At 43.0% G+C, this 25625-nt stretch overlaps 1 protein-coding gene across 8 annotated transcripts in view; it reads right to left on the bottom strand.

Annotated features, from left to right (window-relative positions):
* The window catches only part of THUMPD2 (THUMP domain 2 tRNA and snRNA guanosine methyltransferase), a gene marked incomplete at its 3' end in the record, with an annotated part of 62403 nt that overhangs the window by 3685 nt on the left and 33093 nt on the right, over nt 1–25625 (bottom strand). For 4 of the 8 annotated variants that reach the window (XM_082358230.1, XM_082358232.1, XM_082358231.1 and 1 more), the window contains 2 exons: nt 20028–20136; nt 12734–13513 (listed from right to left, as the gene is read on the bottom strand). In XM_082358230.1, coding sequence (XP_082214356.1) covers nt 13189–13513; nt 20028–20136 — 434 coding nt within the window. Of the gene's footprint in view, nt 1–12733; nt 13514–15281; nt 15604–20027; nt 20137–25625 lie in introns of those variants that run through there. The other 4 variants (XM_082358233.1, XM_082358235.1, XR_014235117.1 and 1 more) reach the window with 3 other exon arrangements.

Here is a 25625-nt window from a genome sequence, read left to right as displayed (position 1 = left end):
GAGTACGCCTCAGTCACCCGAACTAAGGAACCTGGTTCCTAAGGTTACCTGAGCTAAGAATGAAGAGGGACCTGGGATCCTGGAGACTCGGGCCACAAGGTCAAGATAACCTACCCAGTGGAGGCCAGTGCGTGTGGAATGCTAATGACGCCAGGTCTTTGCTCAGGCTGTTTCCTCTGAGTTGGGACACCTGCCCTTACTCTTCCTGCCTCATGCTGACTTTTCCTTGTGTCTCAGCTTCAACACAACACTCCTAGAAGCCAGGCTTGAGCACACTGCCCTGCTTTAACCCCTTTCCTGCCCAGTTACACTCTGCATGCTAATCACCTGCTCACCCCTAACTGGATCAGAGACTCCTGCAAGGTGTAAACTGTGTCTTGGTTGAGTTTTGTCTCCAGGGTTTAGTCCTGGAACCCAACAGGTGCTCATAAACCTTTGTGGAAGAAATGCATGAATTCAGAGTCACAGAGACAAACTATCTGCTGCCCTGGACAGAACTGACTCCCTTACCACCAATTTTAGGGAACCCATGAAAAAATAAACGGTAGCATAACAGGCTAAATGGAATGAGAATCTAGCTTGGCAATTAAAAGGACTATTAACACACACTAACACAGATATAACTTGAAATGTGTTATGAACTAAATACTGTGGAATGTTTATTTGATGGCTCAAACAGTATTATGTTAGTAACCTCAATATTGTTCTACACTTCAATTTAAAGCTGTTCCATTTATGCGCCGATATGTCTCAAATCTCTAATTGCAATTCTGAAGGGAGTGCTTCAAAAAGGATTTCCTTTGAAAGCAAATCGCTATACTGACCAAGAACCCTTTTATTTTATTTTATTTTATTTTATTTTTAAAAATTAATTTATGTTTTAATTTTTGGCTGCATTGGGTCTTTGTTGCTACGCGTGGGCTTTCTCTAGTTGCAGCGAGCAGGGGCTACTCTTCGTTTAGGTGCGTGGGCTTCTCTTGTTGTGGAGCACGGGCTCTAGGCACGCGGGCTTCAGTAGCTGTGGCGCACGGGCTCAGTAGTTGTGGCTCGTGGGCTCTAGAGTGCAGGCTCAGTAGTTGTGGTGCACGGGCTTAGTTGCTCTGCGGCATGTGGGATCTTCCCGGACCAGGGATCAAACCCGTGTCCCCTGCATTGGCAGGCAGATTCTTAACCACTGCGCCACCAGGGAAGTCCTAACCCTTTGAAATTGCATTATTTGAATTTCCCCAGGGCCCTGTCCTTTGACCAGAAGTTCTCCTTGCTGTAGGACAACCACAAATGCTTGAAGACACTCAGGGCACCCCACTGCATACTGGGAACATGGCTATCCAACATATTTCCTCTTCATATACAACCTATATTTTGCCATGCTTCAAAGCAAGATTTCTAATTGTTCTAAAACCTCATAGAACATGTCTTCTTATAGCAACCTTAAGAGGAAAACAAATTGGTTGGCTAAAAAGTAAGATACTTTTCTGTCTTTATTTCCTATTTTTTTCTCTTGTCAGCATGTACTGTAAAATATTGCCTGCTGTGTGTAAGACCTTGGGTTACACATGGTCTTTTGTCAGGGCCTCTCTGCAGACAGGAAATGAGAGAAGACCATGGGCTGGAGTGGCAAGAGCCAAAGGGAGCAGTGGTGTAGGCGAGATTTCCAGGATAGCCAGAGCCCGGCTGGCCTCCATAAGGAGACTGGGTTTCATTCTGGCAATGGAAAGCAACGAGAGTCTTTAAAGGACAACAATGGGATCTGATTTCTACTTTAACGATGTCAGTGTTGTCGCTGGATGGAGAATGGATTAGAAGAAGGCAAGACTGGAGGTGGAGAAGCCCGTTGAGGAGGGGGTGTTGCTGGAGTCCAGGAGACGTGATGGTGGCCACGACTATGGCGAGGAAGATAGAAGTGGGCGGATATATTTTAGAGATGGAATTGAGGTGTGCTGGTGAAGTGGACGGAGCGGGGAAAGAAGGGACATTATCAAGGATGACAACTAAGTAATTTTGAGAGTTAGGTTATTTACTAAGGAAATTATGGTTCTTGTATCAAAAAGGGGATACCATAATTTGAAAAAAAGAAAAAAACACAAAGTTTTATGGCAAACCCAGTGTCACCTAGGATGGCACCTAGGTTAGGATAAATCCTTAACTGAGTGGAGCCCAGGATTGAAAAGCCGTAGTTGAGAATACGGTCCAATGACCCTAATGCGCCTTCTCTCTAAGTGATCCAATGGCCAGCCTCTTCCTCTTTGGTTTCTAGTTGTTCTCCAGAAGCTGCCTATACCAGGGTTGGCAAATAGGATTCAGTCTGAGTGTGAACTTGATCAATTAGTGGTGATTGGGAAGATTTCAGTCCAGCCACAGAGGAAAGGATATAGTGATTGTGAGTGAATGGTAAGGCAGATGTCACGCCCTGGCCACCCCCAGCTTAAATCCTACCTCAGAGACTATTGGCCTGCTTTCCTTAAGTTTCCATCATGTCTTAGGTCTGGCATTACTGACATTCACAAAATGCACAGACCACTGCCCCGTCATCTGCTCATTCTGGATGGCCAAAACTCGGATGACGCCACCACCTTGAGTGTGGGTTTGTGAGGATGGATGAACTGTACCATCAGGCTCTTTAGGAAACGTTCTAAATCTACACAGGACCGTAGAGGTAAATTCCTTCAACAGCTGCATAGATGTGGAGTGACATCCTCTGGGGGTTCTGGGAAATGCATGGAAGCACTGCTTGATCGGGGGTTCATGGAGGCTCCACTAGATCCTGGCGAGAAGGGCCTGGGACCCCACTGACGATGCCCTCAGAACACAATAAGTCCCTCACAATCACAGACAGCTGTCACGCTCAGGATGTTTAGTTCTTGAATTATAAAACGCCATTTATTTTTACCCTCATGGCTTTGCCTGTCAATCAAGTTGACTGTGATGAGCACTTCTAGACTTGCTTTAGGGATCTGGCCGCGCCAGGACTGAAATTCACCCAGCTGTGGCGCCAGCGGGCTTCACACTCATTCCCCACACGTGAAACCCGTCACAGCTCATCACGCCGATCGAAGCTGTTCAGCATAGGAGGACAAAAGGGACCCAGACACCTGCATGAATTGTTGAGGTTTTCTCATCTCTCCCTAAGCCCTGGTTTCCATTTGTTAGTTCTGGACCCTCTCAGGTGCTCAGAAAACCACTTCCCACTTTCAAAGCACTTGATCCTAAGAGCCTGGTGCTGGAGTCCCGTTCCTACCAATTCCTAGGTCTCCTTCAGTCTTGTAAATGTTAGATATAAATGAGAAGCGGAAAAGAAAGCTCTGATTCTCAAGTCCTCTCCAGTTCTGTCTCTCGACATGGATGAGACGCTGAAGGGACGGACTGAGTTTCCTCAGGGACTGTTCCAGGCCGTGTTCCTTACAAACCTTATCTTGGTTTTATAGCCTCTACTTTATAGATGGAGAAACTAAGGCTCCTAGAGGTTAAATCACCTTCCCTAAGGTACCAAGTAGCCGAGCCAAGGTTTGGATTCTGGCCTGCTCACTCCAAAGTCATTTCTCTTTCCACTTTTCCACATGACATCCACATAACCTACCCGAAACCCAGCACAAACCCCTATCGTGCACTTTTAACCACATCTGAGCTTATTTTTCAAAATTTTATACGTCTACATAGGTTCACCATCCCCCACGTTTTTCATGGTTCCCCTTGGAAATTATTGCTCTGCAGTTTTTAATCAAGCTGCTGCATTTCTAAACCGGAGCACACACTGCCCTTCGTAATTCTGTAAAGAATGTCAGAATTTTTATAAGCAGGGAACCTCTCCTTACATGAGTGACCTTCAGCAGACACTGTCCCCTGCAGTAGCCTAAAGGTATGACAGCAATTTTAATTACCTTCTTGGCACTCCCCCCGACAGAACATTTTGAGAAATTCCCATGTCAGGATGGCTCAAAGATTAATATTTAAGTGGGCAGGTCCTCCTTCCTTTGTCCTGTGAAAGCATTCCTGATGGCTTTTTAAAAATTATTAAATAAAAGCAACTACTCAAAAAGGAGGCTATATGGTTAGAGATAGTATAGGAACTCAGAGACTCATGAATCTTAGTCCTTGTTTTGTGGCCATCTTGATGTGTGGTCCTGAAAGCCAGTCATCTCTACTGAACTTCTGGACACATCCATGAGCTGATGTGATTTCCAGGGATGTTTTCAATAACCACACTTTTGAGAAGCCCACAAAATACTTTGAATACCTCTATAAACTTTTACTTATCCAAGTTGAATGCGAACTGATTTTGAAAATAGGGCATGGAAATTACACAGACAATAACGTAAAGCCATCTGATGTTGAGTCAAATAAGGATATCCTACAAGTTTTTTATTATGAATCAAGGAGAGTACTTCATTTTCTATTTTCTCTTGGAGAGGTTGGTCGCTGTATGGTGACTTCAAAACCAAACCAAACCAAACCTCAAGACAGCCTTGGGAGGTATATGGAGGCTCGGATTGTCATCCTGTTGACAACAGAGGAAACTGAGACTCTGAGTATTAACCCAGGATCTCTCAGCCAGTCTCTGGAGAGGTGTCTAATCTCCCCCAGCAGGTTAGCTAATGCGGTTTCGAGGTCGCCAAAGTAGGTATCTGTATTCCTGCAAACCTGTCGATGGAGCATAAGCCTCTGCTTTATATGTCTCTGCTGTGAATACAGTAAATCGCTCTCATGCCACCATGTTTCTCAGATAAAGTGGACTCGGGAATGGAAACTAAGCCAAGTGTGAAAGGTAATCTGGGGGAGAAAACGAGTGATTAATGCAGTATTGATTTGAAGGATGAACCAGTTCTTAAACAAAGAATTTTCCAAATCAAGTGACAGCTCAAAGAAGGTTCACAGGAGTGGGAAATGGTTTTCAAGAGAACTGAAGTGAAGGAGAGGGAAGAATGTGGGTGAGCTGGAGTGGGATGGGCTGAGGGGCTGAGAGTCGCGTGGCGCCGTGCAGGGCGGGACAAGTGGACGCCCTCTTCTCACAACCTTGTCAAAACGAACAAACAAAACAACACAACAGATACTGTGGGAGCCGGAGGAGTGAAGAATGTCATGGGTTAGGGTGAAATTTCGTACAATTTCATTATTTTTAAAAGCGATCAGCCTGCGGGGCTGTGATACGCCTACGTAATCAAGAAGGGTGTCACAGAAAATGTCAGGCTTCTACCTAGTGACGACGGAGCAGCTTGCTCTGTGCCGCATGACTCCATGCGTTCGAGTGTCACAAAGGGAAAACGGGGGAAAAAATTTCCCTGCGGGGAATAACTGTCGAACATTTTTTTCTTTTTTGGAGGGCATGGATTTGGTTAGGGTGAGGGGGAACTTGCTCTAGCATCCGGGGCCTTTCTGGCTCTGTTCGTCTGGTTGGCAGATGACTACGGAAGGGAATCTTCACGTGGGCCTTCATTTACCAAATCTACACTGAGTGCCTAGTGTGTGTCAGAGACTGACTTCAGTACAGGGGATAAACTGTGAGCAAATCAGAGAGGCCACTGCCTTTATGGAGGGGCCCTTGTAACGGCTGGGAGACAGCCAGCAGGCAAGCGTGTCAGCCACATGAAGAGAAACGGAGGAGTGGCTAGGAGACCAGGCGTGAAGGGTGCCGTGGTGGGCGGCTTAGGTTGGGAGGCCAGGGATGGCCGTGCTCATACACGGGCCTTTGAGCAGAGAGCCTGAGCTGTGTAGGTGTACGGGGAAGTGTCCAGGGAGAGGGCCAGCAAGTCCAAAGGCCTGAAATGGGACAGAGCTTTGCAACATTCCAGCGTCAGCAAGGGGCCAGAATGAAAGGGGGTGTGTTAGAGATGAAGTTAGAGGGGTGCCAGGGGCCAGGTCAAGACTTTGGGTTTTATTCTGAGGAAAATGGAAAATCACTGGAGGGTTTTGAGCAAGAGAGTGATATCATCTGACTTACAGAAAAACAAAACCAAAAAAACCTCTGGCCCAGTGAATCACGTTAGTACCCAGAGGCCAGGGCTGGGCATTTGGGGCCCCCTGGCAGAATGTGTGGTTACTATGCGCACTCTTCCAAGGTGCCCAACCTCAACTAGTGTAGACATATCAAGGGCAGGAGCCACAGAAGGGCAGCTAGAAGGATGGCCACTCAATGGTAGGAAAAAAAAATGTGTAAGAGGAGGGGGATGGGCAGGGGGTGGGCAGGGGGTGGACCCGTTGTAATTGCTCTCATTTGTTACACAGTTGAGAAGGCAGTTACTTGCTGAAGGAACTTGATGAAAACTGACAATGTTAAATGATTGTGGCGTTCAGGTGGCAAAATGACACTTCAAATTCTTGATTTTCTTGAGCATGTTAAATTCATAGGATGTAACTAAAAGACAAAACTAACCACACCTAGGCATGTTTTCAGTTGTTTTTTTAAAACTCCCCACAAATCCATTCTTTTTCACTCTCAGATACTTTCCTGGGCTCTGTTCACCTTTCTCTCTTTGTCGAGCTTTTTCAGAGAGTGCTTTCATCCCTCTATTTCCAGAGGTCGGGGATAATCCTATCTGTCATACACTGGGACCTCTGGCTATCACCCTCCTGCTCCCTGCCTGCCTCTTCACCTAGAGAGCTGTCCCAGCAGCATTTCAGGCAAGGCCGCTTTACCAACGAGCATCCCCAGAGCCTGACACGCAGCACGTTCCCAGAGATGCCTGGCAGTCGAATGAATGAAGGAGCAAATGAATGAGCGAAAGAATAAGAGAATTGAAAAGGCTATAAACACTCTGAAAATACGTAGTGTTTGTATAACGTGCGTGAAAATACTCAAGATGTATTACCAAGATTTTTCTGTGAAGACCTTGCATCTCACCTAATTTTTGTCCAAAAGCTTTCTTGCATAGCTCCTTGCACGATCATATTTACCTAATATCCAAGTGAGTGTTTCCTCTTGAAAAATCAATATATTTTGAATCCCTGATGAGGCTTAGTTTTCCAGGTTATGTAGAGAGTAGGTGTCTCCCCTGACAGCTGTCTGTCTCTCGCATGGCTCTCTGGGTGTCCCTTTGGTTCACTGTCCTCAGATCCACAGGCATCTATTTGTTATCTTCTAATAGGAGCCAGTTTAATTTAGTCCAAGAAATATTAACTGTTCTTGGTGGCCACACCCTGTGCCAAAGGGGGAAAAGTACTACAGAATACTCCAACTAGAAGATATCCTCAAACTTTGGAAAATTCTCAAAAAGCTTTATCGTCTTGTGCATTTGATATTAAAGCTATTTTAGCAGACACTGAAACCATGATTTAATTCTGCCAAGTACACAAAGGTAATTAGAACCACTGCCTTTTAGTATGTCTACCACTGTCATTCAAGTCCATGAAGAAACACATTTTCTACCTGCCATTTGCTGCATCTTGGTTACACACACAAAGATGTCCACCTTCACACATTTTTTTCTCCTAAAGATTCAAGTAAGGCTTAGGCACAGAATGAAAGACTGTATCGTTCAACATCTTTGAGAGGCCAACACATTAAAAGCAATTTTGGGTGGGAGGTGGCAAAGAATATAAAACAGACCTGGAAAATTCGGCAAAAGGATAAATGCAAAACAGATGTGAACATCCTACTGAGAATGAGATGGGCGGTGCCTGGAGGACAGGAGTGGGCTTTAGTAACCCAGGTGTGTGGGGCAGGGTCTCCAGCTGCAATCGACAGAATATACTCTAGGTAGTTTAGCAGAAAAGGAGTTCATTGAAAAAATATATTAAGGTGTTCAAGAGGGCAGGAAATTAGTCTGGGTGGCTACTCAACGAGGAACACCATCCGACTGACATGACAGGGCTGTTGTCACAATGACCCACTGCAGCCTCTGCTGGGTACCCACAGTACAGCTTGTACCATTGCTTTTGGGCCCTGAATGCTGCGCTCTGTCCCTGCTGACTCCTGAGGCTAGATGCTTGACACCCTTCCAGAAAGTAGATTCCATCATGGTGCCTGCTTCATTAGAAGGGACATGGTAACGGGCATCCCTCCCACTTTCACCCCTTGGTCCCTTTTTTCTGACTTTTGGAGAAAGATCGCCATCTACTGGTCGCTGGGTGATAACACACACAGCATCCTGCAGGGAGGCGTCTCAGCCTCTAAAAGGACTTCTCTGCTGGCACAGTTAATTGAGTGTTGAGTAGCCCATTCCACCCTGCCCTCAGGCCTTACGTTTCAGGTGATGGGTAGATGTTATAAGACTAGAAATTCTGTGAGCCTAGGTCTATTGCCTCACACACACCACTGTAACTGAACTCTGGCGAAAAGCATTGTTGCCGGGAAACAAATGATAGTGAATAAGGCAATTTGGGAAGGTCATGAAACGTGTGTCTGGTCTGGAGAATCCAAGTCCAGAGTGAGCAGTTAGTCCAGTGAGGACAAATTACTGCCCTCTCTGCAAGGGAAGGGTCTCCACTCTAACCCCCGTCCTCAATGGGATATTATAACAAGTCTCGGGGTTGGTCACTGCTGCTGAAAATTCATCAGCAGGGGCAGCAGGCAGTTAGCCTTGATGAGAAGCCCTTGTTGGGCCAATGCATTATCTCTGTCCCTGAAACCATGGCCACTTTGTCCATGAGGCCTTTGAGCGAGGGTGGCTGAGGAAAGGGGAAGAAGGCACAGGGCAGGCAATCTGCCACTTGAACACTTAGAACCTCATGCATGGTGGGCATTCTTGACTTTTCCAGTGGTTAAGACCCAAAGACTCTCCCGCACTGGGGCCCGTTCTGAGATGTCCAGCCACATCCCTCTTCCCCAGACCTCCTCTCATATCGCCGACCATCCTTTCGAAGTGGTAGCCACTGCCCATGACATGGTGTGTTATCTTCCTCCCAGGTCATCTCTCCTTCTAGGTAAAGCGTACAATGCAGACCACTCCAAGTTCTGCTCCCTGAGACGGTCTCCTTTCCCCATTGTCCCTCGGCCCCAAGTGGGGCTGAAATGCCTCAGCAGGTGCCAGCAAAGCTGGCAGAGCCATCTCCAAACCAGATTTGACATTTTTTCCTCTGGCAAACTGCTCATTGGGAATTCCCCCCATGGGACCACGGTTGTGAGGAAGGGGAGGGGCAGGCAGGAGGCGCCTGGCAGGATAAGGTCCCTGCAGCTCACGGGCACCGTCCGCCACGTGGCCCCCAGTGCTGATATATACCACTCCCACCTGACGAGGGCGTGCTGCCGGGCTGGGCCCACTGAACTCTTGGCTTGGTGGATCAAATTGCAAGATGGGCAGTTTAGGTCATGTGGTCACCTAGTCAGTCTCCTGTGGTCAAGCCCTCCATAGCAAGAGTTATTTCTAAGAGGAAAATAATTACTTGCATAAGAAAGCTTGGCTTTGCTCCAAAAGCTAAGAGGCTGCAGCTGCACTTTTTCCCTAGTGGGATCTGCTGCTGGCTCCACACAGCATTCCGGCCGGTCACAGCCACTCCGAGCGTAATTAGATCTCCTGGGTCCTGCTGGCAAAATGCAGAGCTGCTTACGGAGTGCCTGGACCAGCCAGAGAGTCCTCCCCGGCTCAGGCCTCCATTAAACGTAAATGAGTCAAAGCAGCGGACCCCAGGCTGACATAGCTTGCCTTCAGATGCCAAAGCACTCCACTGAGCATCTGTGCCTCTTTCTTCTCCGTGGCACTAATAGCTGCGGTTCATACAAAGAGACAGCGTTGCTTTTGTTTGTCCATTTTGGTAGGAAGGGGGAACCTGGGGAGTACGTGACCTTGGTCCTCCAATAACAGACACCCTTAGCCCGTGGTTCGGAAGCCACTGTGCGGATTCTTTCATTGCCGAGGGGAACTGTTCCAACTACAGGCTCAGGAACTGGAGAAATTACCACATGCTTTTTCACTGACAAAATTAAAACAGTCAGAAGTGAACTTCCACAGCCTTCCACCACCACATCCGCCCACCTTCCAGCATCTGCTCCCACTTACACTCTGTTCTACCCTGCGTGTGTCTGTAATGGACATTAAATATTATTGCTAAGTAGGGGGATGATGTCACTGTAATGTGGAAATTGGGTTGGATCACAAGTGATTTTTTCCCCCAGCACATTAATATTTTGTTCCACCAGATAAAAGCAGCCGAATGTGAAGGACACCAATAGGATGAGCTGAATGGAGGAGCTGCAGAAGAATAAGGTACTTTACGTAACGCCTGCTCACTGCGCCTTCCAGGTCTTGGTGGTTTGGCCACAGATTCTGTCTTGGAAGTGCTTGTTGTGTAACTCAGCAGCTTCTACCCTCCTACCAAATTCTAGCAAGCTGTCTTTGCCCTTTTCTTGGAAAGGTGGAATCCTTTATTTTCTGATGCATTTATTTGTTAGGTGTATAAAGTTTTTAAAAACTATGTTTGTTGGTGCTTTTGCTAGTGTGCAGTTTGCAAAGTTGGATAGGTTTGGAATGGTCTGCCCCAACCCTATTTTTTCCATAAATTGTTATTTTTAGTGCATGAGTTTGGGAATGAGAAAATGTTCAGGAGCACATTTATCCTGTTATGGCAGAAATGCCTGCATGCTTCTTCCCACTTGTAACCATGGAGAAATTATTCACGCTGTTATCGAAAGCTAATTCCTCCTCGTGTGGACCCATCCCCTTATTCAAGGACATGGCTCTGGCGTTTATCTCCCTTTTCCTAGCTCATCAGCTTTTTGCTTTTCCTGCAACATTCTCTTCAACATAAAAAAAAACATGCTGCTACTCCTTCCATCTTAAAAAAAAGTCATTCTCTCGACTCCACGTCCCCTGCCAACCTACTACCGCCATTCTTTGCTCCCTTTTCAGCAACACTAGTTGAAAGAGTTGCCTATACTCACTACTTCTGGCTCTTTCCCCATTTTCTCTGAAGCCCAACCCAGTGTGGTTTTGCTTCTTCTCCACGCCATCAAAATTCCCATTGTCAAGGTCACTCATGACCTCCTCATTGCTAAATCCAACGGTCAATTTCCAGTCCTTCTCTTACTAGGCTGGTTAGCAGCGTTTAATAGTTGGTCACTCCCTCCACCATATTCTTTGTTCATTTGCCTTCCAGGCCACCGCTCTTGTTTTCTTCCTGCCTCGCTGGTTGTTCCTTCTCAGTCTCCCTTGCAGATCCCTCTTCTGTTGGAAGAACCTAGGGCTCGGCCCGGCTCCTCTTCCTTTCTTTCCTCCACTCTATCCTTTGGTGATCCCATCCAGTTTCATGGCACCTTTATGCTGCAAATTCCCAAATTCCTGTCTCCAGAACAGACGTTTGGCTTAAACTGCAGACTATATATTCAACTGCCTACTCAGCACCTCCACTTGGGTGTTTAATGCCCATCTCGAAGTGAGCAAGTCTGAAGCTAAACTTCTGGTATCTCCCACCAAGCCTGGCCCTCCTGTAGTCTTCCCTTGAACAGTTGACTAGGAAACTCCACTGTTTCAGGTGCTTGGCCAAAAATCTTATAGTCATTCCTGCCTCTTCTCCACTGATCACGTCACACATCGAAAACATCAGCAGATCCTGCTGGTTCTACTTGCAAAATATATCCAGAATCCAGCTGCCTCTTACCACCTCTGCTGCTACTGCCCTGGGGCAAGATTATTGCAAAAAACTGGATTATTGCAAAAAATTCCCAACTGGCCTACTTCCCACCTTGCCTCCCTCCAATCGATTCACAACACAGTGGTCACAGTGATCCTGTAAAATGTATGTTAGATTGCGACTTGTTCAAAACTCTACAGTGGTTTTGAGTCAAAGCGTTCTAACAGTCTTCAAGGCCTTATGCGATCTAACCTGCCCCCCTGCCCCCAACCACTCACTTCCTCTTTAACCCCTCTTTCTCCCCTCCACTCACTCTACTCCAGCCACTGGTGCTTCTCTGCTGTGCCTCAAACACATCAGCCACCCTCTTGCCACAGGGCCTTTGCAATGGCTGTTCCATACGCCTGGACACTCTTCCATGTCCTTCACATATTTCCTCAAATCTCACATTCTCTATTAAGAATGCAGAACACTTGTCCCCATCCTCCTGTGTGCCCCTAATCACTGCTCTGCTTTACTCTCCCCCTGCAAGCCCCCTCCACTTATCTTTTAACCTATCAAATAAATTACCTGTTATGTCTATCATTTCTTATCTGTCTCCCCCACTAGATTTAAGTCCTATGAGGGCAGGGATCTGTTTGGTTCACTGATATGCTCCAAGGGCCTAGAACAGTGCCTTGGCAGATAGTAGGTTTGCAATAAATATTTACTGTATAAATACGTGATAGGCTACAGTCCCACTGGGCCCACTGTGAGGTGCTCCCAGGTAAAAATACCACATATCACCTGTGCTGCACTCGCCCCACACTGACCAGTGGACCTTGACACTGGGCCTAGGTTACATGCCACACCCTAGCTGGAAAACAAGTTTTTGCTTCTATTTTGGAGAGGTGGGATTCACAAAGTGAGAATTTTCCCCAGTGTGGAAAGGTTGTTCAAATGGTACTAAAGCAGCCACAAAGCTAAGTCACTACATTGGGCTACTGAAAAAAACGAAATCATAGTTTTCATCAATTTCCTGTTTCTTTAAGTAGTGAACACAAGGAATGCATTCAATTTAAATGAGAGTGAGGTGACAATTTATTAATACTTTCACAAAAAAAAGTTTATCTTCCGTCATGTTGCAGGATATTGGCTTAATTCATATTATTATTCCCACTGATGTTTTACATAATATGGGACACATAAAATGTACTGCAAATAAAAGTTATTTTCATTCCAACAGAGAAGAAAATGACAGGTTCAAAAAATCAAGTTTAATATCAAAAGAAGTTGATATCAAAACATAAAAGTTTCTACATTTCAAAAAATGTGACAGTGAAAATATTACTAAACTTGTGATGAGTGAGATATACTTTATGGTGAGCCTCTGAAAACTTTTGCTTTGAAGTTGAATTTTCTGCTCATAAATAGTGCAAGCAGAGCAGACCTTTTCATACTCTGCCAGAAGGCGAAGTTTAAGAGTCCTTTAGTTCAAATATCCATTAATTGTTCTTTGTCAGAAACACTCTTTAGAGTGTAAAACAGAAGCTCTTATTAAGAACAGGTGTCCAGCAGCCACGGCCCTGTCTTAGGGGGGGTCTGTTTACTTGGAAGCCTCTGGCACTGTCAAGATTCCAGAGACAACCATCTTCCACTCTGTACAGCTGACGTATAAGGACTTGAACCTGGCTTACAGCAGCAAGCCTGCTATTGCCCAGGGGAGTGCGACTTCTTGTATTTGTATATGAGCGCATCTGTTTTTCCAAGGCTAACTCTGTAGCATTCCACTGGCACCAAAGAGCCGAATGGTGGCATTCTGTCCAAGCACTCCTGGTTACTGGCTGCAAATGAAGATGACACTGGCTCTGATATGGCAGCTTTTTCTTCAGGATTCAAGCACTCTGTGCTTCCAGGTTTATCTGTGTGGCTGCCCTTGGAATTCAAAGGGACGCTGCTCTCTTCACAACCTTTAAGGCGCCTGTGGTGATCTTCGCTAAGCAACAACACAATGGTCCCGCCAACACGAAGCACTCTGTGACAAAAAAAAAATGGTAATTGGTAGGAGTATTTCCCCCTTTGTAGATAACACACAATCCCACTTTGTTTAAAATACTTGCTGTTTTTAATTTGAAATTTAATTTTATCTATTTAAATGCGAGGATTTTGATAATTAGGTAGTATCTTCCATAATGCATATTCATTATAGTAATTATGAAATCACTGGTACAAATCTGCTTTAATTATCTATTTTTACTCTATTTAAAAGGCAAGCCTCAAAGTAATTTGTAGTCACAGTTTAATAAATGAGTGTACAAAGGAAAAGGCAAATGAAAGAATCCTGAGGAATCGGCGTATGTGAAAGGCAGCAGGCTGATGGCAGAAGAAAGTCACCAGGAAGGAGTGAGGACATGAACAAAGAAAGGGCAAAAGGGAAGATCAGAAAAAGAAGGGAAGACCTTGAAATGTCAGCTTGTGGAGGAGAATTCATTTTCTCAATCATCTGACCAAAGTCTGTATGGCACTTCTGTGGAAAAAGTGATGAAGGACATACTGTCCCCTGAGTTGCTAAAGAGAGGACTGAACAGTGCGAGAGAGAGGCAAGGGAAGAGTTAGAGAGTGAGGTGCTGCGGGAGCACCTCAGGTGGGACCCACACCCGGGCACTGAGCGTGGGGAAAACCCCCAGAGGATGAGAGCACCTGCAGCGGGTGTGAAGGCCAAGCAGGTGCGGGCCGGGCGAGGGGCAGGGAGCGACTAGAGCAAGGGGGGTGCTGGAGGCCGAGAAAGGAGCGAAGACAGGGCGCAGCGGAGAGGAGGCGGCACTGAAGGTACTTCAGCTCAAGGGCAGGTCAGAGGGTGGCGGGAGGAGCGGGAGGGGAAGAGCTCTGTTTGTAATGTGCCGAGCTTGGGGGCCGACAGACAGCTGGACGTCCAGCCTGGAGGTGATGAGAAAGACCAGGGCTCGAGGTGGAGATTTCAGTTTCCAGGAGTAAATGGCAGATGAAGCCATCATGGGGCATGAGATCACCTGGGGTGGCAGAACAGAGAGAGCAGAGACAAGGGGCCAAGGAACAGACTTAACATTCAAGGGAGGAGGAAGAGCCCATGAAACAGCCTAGGAGAAAGTCTGGACCACGGTGATGTCATGGAAGCCAGAAGAGTAGAGTTTCAAGAAAGGAATGAATAGTCTCAACAGCGTCAAATGCTACAGGACTAATAAGCGATGAGGGTATGAGAAGTTATTAGTGAGCCTGGGGGCAGCAATCTTAGTCGAGGGCAGGAGCCAATGCTGGTCCCCCGGAGTCAAGGGGGGGAGGGAAGGTGAGGTAGCAGGGATGCCGAGTGTAGACTTCTCTTTGAAGAAGCTCGGCTGTAGAGGTAAGGAAACCGGGCGACAGCTAGAGGACCAAGACTTAAGGGAAGCCCCTGCCACACCCAGCAAAGATGTCAGGAGCTGAAGGAGCTGTCCCTTATCTAAACAGTCAGACCGTCTAGACGAGTCTGCCTCCAAACGACGTCACAGATTCGTCCACTTCCTCCTATGCTCGGGCTCCTCCTGCACTAGCGCAACCCGACAGGCCTGGTTCCCAGTCTCGTCTCCATCTCCCCCACCTCCCCTTCCCAGTTTCCACACAGGACACAACTGCAGATCCCTGAGACCTCTCTCTCTTCCATTATACTTCAAAGAAACTCTCAACTCCCACTTGCTTGCTTCCCTTTGCCCACTATGCTTTCCACGCACCAGCCTCCCTTCTGGCCTCAGGACGTCCAGCCCTGGTGTTCGTGTGGCACTGACACCCACCCCCTTGTGCGCTTGTCATCATTCAGGTCCCAGAGCTCAAACACCATCTCCTTGGAGAGGCCTTTCCTGAGCATCTGTCTCAGGTAGCCACTGCTTCTCTCTTAGTCACTCTCTGGCAAAAATGTCCTTTTTAGTTTCCTTCATGGTATCAATCATGATCTGAAATTATCCTGTTGATTTATTCATGATCTGTCTTCCCACGCTGGAGTGCCAGCCCCACGTGGGCAGAAGCTCTGTCCTGTTCACAGCCAAAGCCCCAGTGCCTAGTACAGCGGGTGGATATGCAAGGCCACAAAAGTGTCCTGGGAAGGGATGGCTGGATCTGGAAAGAATGAGGAGATGAACAGGTTGAAGATAAGAATGAGAATTGGGCAGAGAACGATCCATGAGGAGGTAGGAACCAAGGGGATAAACCCAGGCTACTGGGAGAGGAGGGGGCGAGATGAGGACAGATGTGGCTGTGCCAGGGGACAGAAACAAAAACCATACAAGTATCTCTAAACACGCAGGAGAAAACGTCATTAAGATAATAAGTGAGATATAACTTTTTACCTACCACATTAACAAAAATAAAAGGACTACCATACTTAGGATGGCAAGATTAGGAGAAAATGAGTACTCCCAAAGACAAAAACTGCTATAACTTTTTTGACAGCAGTTTAGCAATAATGTATCCAAAATATGGAATGTACATAACCTTTGACCCAGCAATCTCACTTCTAGGAAATTATTCTAAGATATAAGAGTAGAAGCAGGAGCAGTAGTATAATAACAGTGACAGCTAATATTTACTGAGTACTTATTATGTGCCAGCCACTGTGTCAAATGCTTTGTATTATATATCATTTAATCTTCAGAATTCAAGTATATTCTGTTAGCACAGCCATTTTGCAGATGAAGAAGCTGAGGCACTGTGGTTTTAAGTAACTTGGTTATTACAGTAAGTTTGAAAAACTGTTAGGTGCAAAGATGTTCAGAGCATTGTTCTTTATTAAAATGAAAAAGTGGGAGTCACCTAAATGCTCATCCCTATTATGTATACGGGCTACATAATGGTGTATCATGTACATTATAACAACTGATCAGAAAGGAGATTCATGACATATTTTTTGAGTGGAAAAAAACCAAGGTTATACAGTGCAGTAAATTAAGGATGATCCTATTTATGTATGTATGGCTAGAATTGAAAACATGTTATCTATTTGTGTGTATGTCCATGGAACAATGTCTAGCAGGACATTCACCAATTAATTTATTATAAATTTTTTCACATAATGGAGAAAATAAGAAAGTAAAAATCACCTGAAATCCTGCCACTCAGAGATGAACATTTTTGATAAATGTTCTTCTAGGCAACTTGCCATGATCATATATACATAATTTCTTACTAAGAAAGCTATTCAGAAATTATAAAGCAACACTTCCCAAATTATATTCCTCTGAACACTAGTGTAGTATGAGAGATTAATTCTTGCTAAAAAAAAAAAAAAAACCAACAAGAATTATGTGGTCAATAAGTTGGGGGAAACTCTGTATCAAACAACACAAAAGAGATTTCTCTTTTGCAATGTGAACCTGCAAGACTAAGAGTAGCTGATACAAATACCCAAATTATTTGAACTTGGAAGGCATTAGGCCTTAACCTTCTACCAATAATCTCTGTTCCAAGTCTGGTATATTCATTTTTTTTTTTTTTAAATGAGGTTTTTTTTAAAGCATTAATTAATTAATTTTTTGGCTGTGTTGGGTCTTCGTTGTTACGGGCAGGCTTTCTCTAATTGCGGCGAGCAGGGGCTACTCTTCGTTGCAGTGCACGGGCTTCTCATTGCGGTGGCTTCTCTTGTTGTGGAGCATGGGCTCTAGGCACACGGGCTTCCGTAGTTGTGGCTCGTGGGCTCAGTAGTTGTGGCTCGTGGGCTCTAGAGCGCAGGCTCAGTAGTTGTGGCACACGGGCTTAGTTGCTCCGCGGCATGTGGGATCTTCTGGGACCAGGGCTCAAACCTGTGTCCCCTGCATTGGCAGAGGGATTCTCAACCGCTGCGCCACCAGGGAAGTCCTACTCACTGTTTTTTGAACACGCTTTTTGCTTCACTATTTACTCAAGAAATACTCGTTGACTATCTGTATGTATAAAACATGGTGCGGTCTCCTTTTTTATTCTTTGCAAATTTCTAAATTTCATTGAAATCATGTTCTGCCATGAATCCACCTCAAGTCTTTTGGGGATGTAGTGACTTCTTCCTTCAAGCTTATTAGCAAGTTTAATTTCTAATTTTGCTCATCTGTTTTACATGGTTATATTTGAGAGGAAAGCACAAATATTATACTTCTCTGAAGCGCTTTGCATACATGAAATTGTTATTGCTGAAATAAATTGAAGGAGGAAATAATTGACCAGAGCAATTATCTGTCTGGGAATTTAAAATTCTGATTGCATGTTCTTCTTGAAGAATCCAGTTCTGTTTTACGTTCAGGGCCAACTATTTCCATTGCCTATTGTAAACAGGTTTACTGACCTCTTGTATTTTTTCTTATTTTTACTAACACAATTCCCCTCCATTCCCTTCCATTTTCTATCTAGAGTCTTAAACTATTGGTAAACCACTGGGAAAAAAAGGTATGTGTACTTATATATATTTATATATATCCCCATCTGCTTTCCCAAAGCATTGGAAGTGGTTTACACTAAATAAGAGCTAACAGTTAGCACTTCTAGGTGCCTAGCACTGTTCTAAGAGCTTTTTTTTTTTTTAAAATAAATTTATTTATTTATTTTTGGATGTGTTAGGTCTTAGTTTCTGTGCAAGGGCCTTCTCCAGTTGCGGCGAGCGGGGGCCACTCTTCATCGCGGTGCGCGGGCCTCTCACTGTCGTGGCCTCTCCTGTTGCGGAGCACAGGCTCCAGACGCGCAGGCTCAGTAGTTGTGGCGCACGGGCCTAGTTGCTCCACGGCATGTGGGATCTTCCCAGACCAGGGCATGAACCTGTGTCCCCTGCATTGGCAGGTGGATTCCTAACCACTGAGCCACCAGGGAAGCCCTCTAAGCTCTAAATCCGCTGACTCCTCAGGACGATGCTGTGAAGCAGGTACTATTATTTCAAGACGAGGCCCAGGGTGGTAAAGCAACGTGCCTGTGGCGGAAGAACTACTGAGTAATAGCGCCAAGATCACAGCCCAGGTGTTCTGGCTCCAAAGCCGGTGATCTTCACCACTACATTACACTACAAGGCCTGTATAAAACCTCAAACCAGAAAAGTCAAAGGCCAAACGATAAAGGCTGAGGACAGGTGGCAAGGAAGCTCGGTCACAGGAGCAGGGAAAGTTCCTCATGTCCAAATACATAAACTTTGAACTGATTCTATGCAGGCACCTGAATTATGGGGGAAATCTTGAATGTCTTCCTGATTCTCAGGTAAAAATGTAAATTTCCTGAAACAATGTGAGGGCGGTCATATCTATTACTGTCTCATTTACAGTCACCTAGAACAAAAACCAAAACTGGTCTAGAGAAAGTGAGGCTGGTCTAATTTTACTAAAGCTGAAAAGACTGTCTACTCCAAACACTGCCCTCCATTGACTTGTGGAAATGTTTAAAATACACAGCACCAGATCATCAGGTAGGCTAAGCCACCATCTCTGGTGGAAAGTTCAGGTTAACTGTAAATTTCCATATTAAGTGTAACGTGCTCCCAGAGTAGTATCTCGCAACGAGCTGGCTTCATAGCGTACCTGGTGAGCTACCTCGCCAGCAAAGGCTGTGGTTATTAACCCTGGTGGCACAACAGAATCACCTCGGGGGCCGTTAAGAAATACCAACGCCCAGATTCTACCTCGGACCAGTTAAGTCAGCCTTGGTGGGGAGGAGTGGAGGATGGACATCAGTATTTTTCAGAAGCTCCTGAAATGATGTTAAAATGAAGTCAGAGTTACAAAATCTCGAGGGGAATGTGCTGTCAGGCAGAAGGGGATATAGGAGCTCAGGAAATGTCTGAACTACAGGTGCTGAGATCCCAGGTGATGTCATGAGTTAGGTAACTGCGTAACAGGGTTACATACAGGCTCTTGACCGTGTGTGTTATCCTGCACCATCAAATGCTCAGTTGAGACAATTTAATATGAACTGACTCCTTATCCATGTCCTTTCATTCCTCTGTGAAAGGTTCTCCCTTTTATCAACTGAAATGATCAGGAAAATACATATTCAGGCCTCACTGTTTGAACCTCTCCAAGAAATACTTTCCCTGAGGTTGACCTTAGAAACACTACATGAATAGCACCTTTGCATTTAACAATCAACAATGAAGGTGTCCATTCTATGTGACTGAATGTTCTGTATGTAAATTCTGTTCTGTTGCTTAGTAGTGCTGTGATCTTGAGAAAGATAATCTTTTTGGGTCCCAGGTTCTCTCCAGTAAAGTGTAGGGGATTAACACATAGGAGGCAGGGTTTTGGGGAGAATTAGAAGTAAATATGTAAATTAACTAGCTCAGAGACTGAAATATGTCATTGTTTTAGATATTCAAATTTCAGGTAATAATGAAAAATTAATATCTTTTTCTGAATAAACTTATAGTATGATGATATAGAATAACTATTTCAATTATAAACTTCTGATTTGAAACCTCAGAAAATTAAGCTATAAAAACTGGGAAATTACTAAAATGCAATCAAATCTTAAGAGCTATGATACATTTTGGTTAAATGCCCAATAGCTCAAAAATTATGGAAATAAATTCAACAACTTACCTTTCCATTTCTTGTATAATGTGTTTGATGTCTTTTCCTAACTTAAACTTTTTCCCAAATGGAATATCGGAAATAATAATATCGACACTTTCTGAAGGCAATGGCAATTCTGAAACACAAAAATGAGAGAATCTTATTACAGTAAGTTCAAACATTTGCAACCTAAATATGAGAAAACTGAAGTACAATGGATTATTTTTGCATATTAAATAAAATTTAGGGTTGCTAATATTGTTTCTAAGGAATTACAAGATCCTGAAAGGCTTTCATAATCACTAAAGATAGATGGCATAGCTGTTGTATTCCGTTCTTTGAAAAGTGATTTTTTTGGGTATTGATATAAAATATGACATAAGCAGAACTTTAAATTAACCAGAAAATTCAACTCTTTAAACATATTACATGAATAGATAATTACTAGATCCAAGAAGAAATATATTAGGATGTCTAGAAAGACCTTTTACAAAATTACGTCCTATAACTTTCATTTTTCTTTTCATGATCATATATAAAATTTTGCATGTTGATCTATTTGTTTTTAAGAGAGGTGGCCCATAGCTTTCATTGTGTTTTTAAAGGAGACTCAAAGGGTTAAGAACATCTACTTAAGTCCTAAGACTAGAGAAAAGGCTAAATAATCAATAATCAACAAAATGAATATCGTCTCTAAAACGAAATATAGTGTTTGATTATCAAATCTAAATTTCCTTCTCAACTTTACATCTTATTCTCAGAAATCAGATTACCATAAGGTAATCTTACCTACACCCAATCTTAACTTCCACATTTTCTGAGTATACTTTGCACTTTCCAATTATTTTACTTCCACCACCATCTAAACTAAGTTAATCATTTTTATTTTGGAGAGCATCTAACTCTATAGAAGCACAATAGAATTTAAATAGTCTTTACTCTCCGAATACAATACAAATTTTTGTTGGCGGGAAATTTAAAAACAAAATTAAAAAATCCTGTTATGTGGGAAAGTCTAATGAACACTTGCTAATCTTTCCTAGTTCTGACCTTACCTGAGATTAGGAGAAGAGCAGGTTGTTAGAAAACAAGTAATGGGATAATATTCTGTTCGGACTAGGCAGGAAATCTTTTCTCCAGGTCACGTTTTGACTTCATGCCTTTGGTTTTAGGTTACTGATATAGGACACATCCATTTGAACACTGTTAACTATACTTTTTGTGAAACTACTGAAGACAGTGAACAGACATGGTTATCAAACGTTTCTACACGAGGAACCCGGCAGTAACTTACTCCTGAGATTGAGCCCAAGTCTTTTGTCTACTTACACACACACTCATACATGAGTTGCCCATCTTCAGATTTGGTAACATTTTTTCCCCTTCTGGTTGGTGTCTATTTTTATTTGCAACTTTTCTACTCTGTATCATATAATTTGCTGAACTCCTTTAAATCATTTTAGAAGCTGAAGGAATAAACTTCACTGAGATAGAAGAGAGTAACTTTTTACAAAGTTCTAGAACTGAGTGGTGTCATCTTCCAATAGAACATCAAATAATCTGAACTTTTGTTGATGTGGCTTTTGTTGTGTAGGCTCTGGCATCAGACAGCTTGCATGTGGCTCTGCCACTTACTAGCTAAGCGACTTTGGGAAATTATTGCTTCAGTTTTCTCATCTGTAAAATGGGATAAGACTACCCATCTCAGAAGTTAACAAGCGAGGAACTCACAGAAAGTATTTAAAACAGTGCTTGGCAGGTAATGAGCACTCAGTAACTGTCAGCTATTGTCATTATTTACAATGTCCTCTCTGAGGTGTATATGGAGATGACAGCCAGGCGGAGACCAGTGGGTCAGAATCCTTCAGGGAAGCTCTGCAGAACTTCGCAATTCCTTGTCACAGCGCCTCAAAGGCCTAGGTGGGGCAACTACTTCCAGATGGGCCTCTTTCCAACTCACCTTCCCTTTAGCAGTGGTTCTCAAAGTGTGTGCCCAGGGAAGCAGCATCAGTATCACCTGGGAACTACAAATGCAAACTCTCGGGGCCCCCAGCCAAACCTATTTAGTGCGTATCAGAATCGACTGAAGGGCTTTGGTGGAACACAGACTGTTGGCCCCGCCTCCAGAGTTTCTGATGCAGAAACTCCGAAAATCACGAGCACTTGACCCGTAAGATTAAACACGCAGTAAAATCTTTTAAATTATTAAATGTTTAAACTGCCTGTGAACAAAGAGTTTGTGACTAAGGAGATAAAATTCTGAAATAGAAACAGAACTCCAAACAAACAAGTAAAAAAATCATCTCTTTTTTACATCTCTGCAGGATGATTCAAGAACATGAAAAAAATTTTAAAAGACTGGTATGTCTTGAACAAAAACTGTCCTATTTACTCCCTCCTTCTGGGAGAAAAATGAGTAAGAACTGCTTAAAACCAGGATTATGGCCCTAAAATGTTTTATTCCAAAAGGTTTTAAGAGCCTTTAAGATATCTTTCTATGTGTCTACTTAGACAAGAGACAAGGTAAATTGAGCACTTTTATAAAATTGGGCACACCTTTTTTCTATTTTCTTTAATTGTACTTTGTTTGTTACTCTTTCCATCGTCCAGGTTTTTAACAATAGCATTCTGTCCTATAATTCTCAGTTGTTCAAAATTAGTTGTATATTTGATTCAATCCTCATGACCATTTTACCTTGGCTTTCTCTATTCCTCAGTTGGTTCATCTCTTAAATATCTGGATTTTTTTTTCCCCCTCAAAAGTGCTTATTAGTGAAATGTTGCCTGAACTTTTTTATATTTGAAAATATCTGTATACTAAAATGACATCTTGGTTGGGCGTGATATTTCTGGGTCCCACTTTGCCTCAGTAACCTTGTAAGTCGCCACTATTCCACTGGCTATTGCTCTACCACTTTCTGTTTCTTTCCATCATGGCCAGATTTTGAAGTTTATTGCATTAGATTATGCGCTTTCCTTATTTGGTTGCTGCTGGTGAAATTTTTCCCTTTTATTTACACTATTCTTTTTCTGATTTCATTAAATACAAGAGAATACAAATACTTCAATGAAGCTGAAGTTTCAATCTGTCTTCTTAATCCATAATGAGTCTTGAATATGCAAAATGTAGTTTGGCATCTGGATCTGGTCACCATTTAATTTATAGTCCAAACAGAAATCTTTATTTATTTATTTATTTGTTGAAGTATAGTTGATTTACAATGATTCAGGTATACAGCTCAGTGATTCAGTTTTTTATATATATATATATATATATTTATATATAAAAAAAAATATATATATATATATATATATATATATTCTTTTTCACATTCTTTTCCATTATAGCAAACAGAAACATTTTTGAGAACAAAGAGGTTAGAAATAAAATTATATACTTTTTGAGATATTTATTGTCTAACGAATTGGTTTATTATTATGGTGAACCTAAAAAATAACATATCTGGCATAGTGAAGTTTTTTTTAATTAATTTTTTTATTGGAGTATAGTTGATTTACAATGTTGTGTTAGTGAAGTTTTTTTTTTAAATAAAAACTTAAAATATTATTTAACATTAAAAGTAAGTGAAATACTCTGTACTCGTATGCTGAGCAGTTTCTTAGATGCATCAGCTCTAATACCATGTCATAACTGGCATTTTTCAGAAGAAGGTAGTATTTTTTTTTAAAATATGGACTTTTAAAATTTTTCATACAGTTGCCTGCAACATTCTTCAAAGTTTCATTTTTATGGTTGATAGTACGGTAGAGCTCAGAGTAAATTCTGCTAAATGGAGGAGACTCTCAATTCTATTTTTTTTAATTGGGAAAGTGTAAATATCTCAGCCCTCTGGTTCACAGTCTCTCCATTCAGAGTGCCTTTGACAAATATTTTCACAACACAAAACGCAAATAAGTTGTCTCTATTATTCTTTTAATTGTTATGCCAAATTTAGAGGCTGTAAAATCTAAGCCTTCTCAATTTCATTCCATTCCATTCTAGAATATACCTTTAACCAATTAAAATTAAGGAAGCCATTAGAAGATTCTTCCTATAATATACCCAAGGTGTATTTACAAATTTCAGAATACTGTGCATAAATGAGCTCTCACTGTTTTAATTTGTTCATTTCTTCCTTGGTGTTTGTAGGGATAGATTTTAATGTCCTGTTGCCAGCTTTGTTTTTAATAACTGCAATTCATCAAAACTTTCAAAAACTTAAGGTTTTTGGCACTCCATTTGTTGAATTCTTTGATTACAGATTTCCAATGAATTTTGAAAAAAATGCAACTGCAATTAGGCAACTTGTTTATTTTAAAAAGTTTATAGCACAATTATAAGATACCCTGGCTGATTTACAAAGTAATTCTTCAAAGGCTTCAACAGTTTTTAAAACATTGAAGTATAGCTGATTTACAATATTGTGCCAGTCTCACTGTACAGCAAAGTAACTCAGTTATACACATATATACATTCTTTTTTATGTTCTTTTCCATTATGGTTTATCCCAGGAGATTGGATATAGTTCCTTGTGCTATACAGTAGGACCTTGTTGTTTATCCATTCTAAATACGATAGTTTGCATCTACCAACCCCAAACTCCCAGTCCATCCCTCTCCCTCCCCCCTCCCCCTTGGCAACCACAAGTCTGATCTCTATATCTGTGAGTCTGTTTCTGTTTTGTAGATAGGTTCATTTGTGCCATATTTTAGATTCCACATATAAGTGATATCATATGGTATTTGTCTTTTTTTTTAAATAAATTTATTTTACTTTTGGCTGCATTGGGTCTTTGTTGCTGAGCATGGGCTTTCTCTAATTGCAGCAAGTGAGGGCTACTCTTCATTGTAGTGCGTGGGCTTCTCATTGTGGTGGCTTCTCTTGTTGCAGAGCACGGGCTCTAGGTGCGCGGGCTTCAGTAGTTGTGGCCTGTGGGCTCTAGAGCGCAGGCTCAGTAGTTGTGGTGCACAGGCTTAGTTGCTCCATGGCATGTGGGATCTTCCTGGACCAGGGCTTGAACCCATGTCCCCTGCATTGGCAGGCGGATTCTTAACCACTGCACCACCAGGGAAGTCCCTGTCTTTCTCTTTCTGACTCACTTTACTTAGTATGGTAATCTCTAGTTGCATCCATGTTGCTGCAAATGGCATTATTTCATTCTTTTTTTATGGCTGAGTAGTATTCCATTGTATATACACGTACCACATCTTTAGCCATTCATCTGTCATTGGACATTTAGGTTGTCTTCATGTTTTCGCTATTGTGAATAGTGCTATGAACATAGGGGTGCATGTATCTCTTTGAATTATACTTTTGTCCAAGCATATGTCCAGGAGTGGGATTGCTGGATCACATGGCAATTCTATTTTTAGTTTTCTGAGGACCCTCCATACTGTTTTCCATCGTTGCTGCAGCAACTTACATTCCCACCAACAGTGTAGGAGGGTTCCCTTTTCTCCACATCTTCTCCAGCACTTGTTGTTTGTAGACTTTTTAATGATGGCCATTCTGACCAGTGTGGGGTGGTACCTCATTGTAGTTTTGATTTGCATTTCTCTAATAATTAGTGACATTGGGCACCTTTTCATGTGCCTGCTGGCCGTCTGTATGTCTTCTCTGGAGAA

Source organism: Balaenoptera borealis (genome assembly GCF_965194805.1).
Source record: "Balaenoptera borealis genome assembly, chromosome: 15".
In the NCBI taxonomy this organism is placed as follows: domain Eukaryota; kingdom Metazoa; phylum Chordata; class Mammalia; order Artiodactyla; family Balaenopteridae; genus Balaenoptera; species Balaenoptera borealis.
The sequence above is the reverse complement of the archived record's forward strand: the minus strand, read 5'-3'. Positions and strand labels throughout refer to the sequence as shown.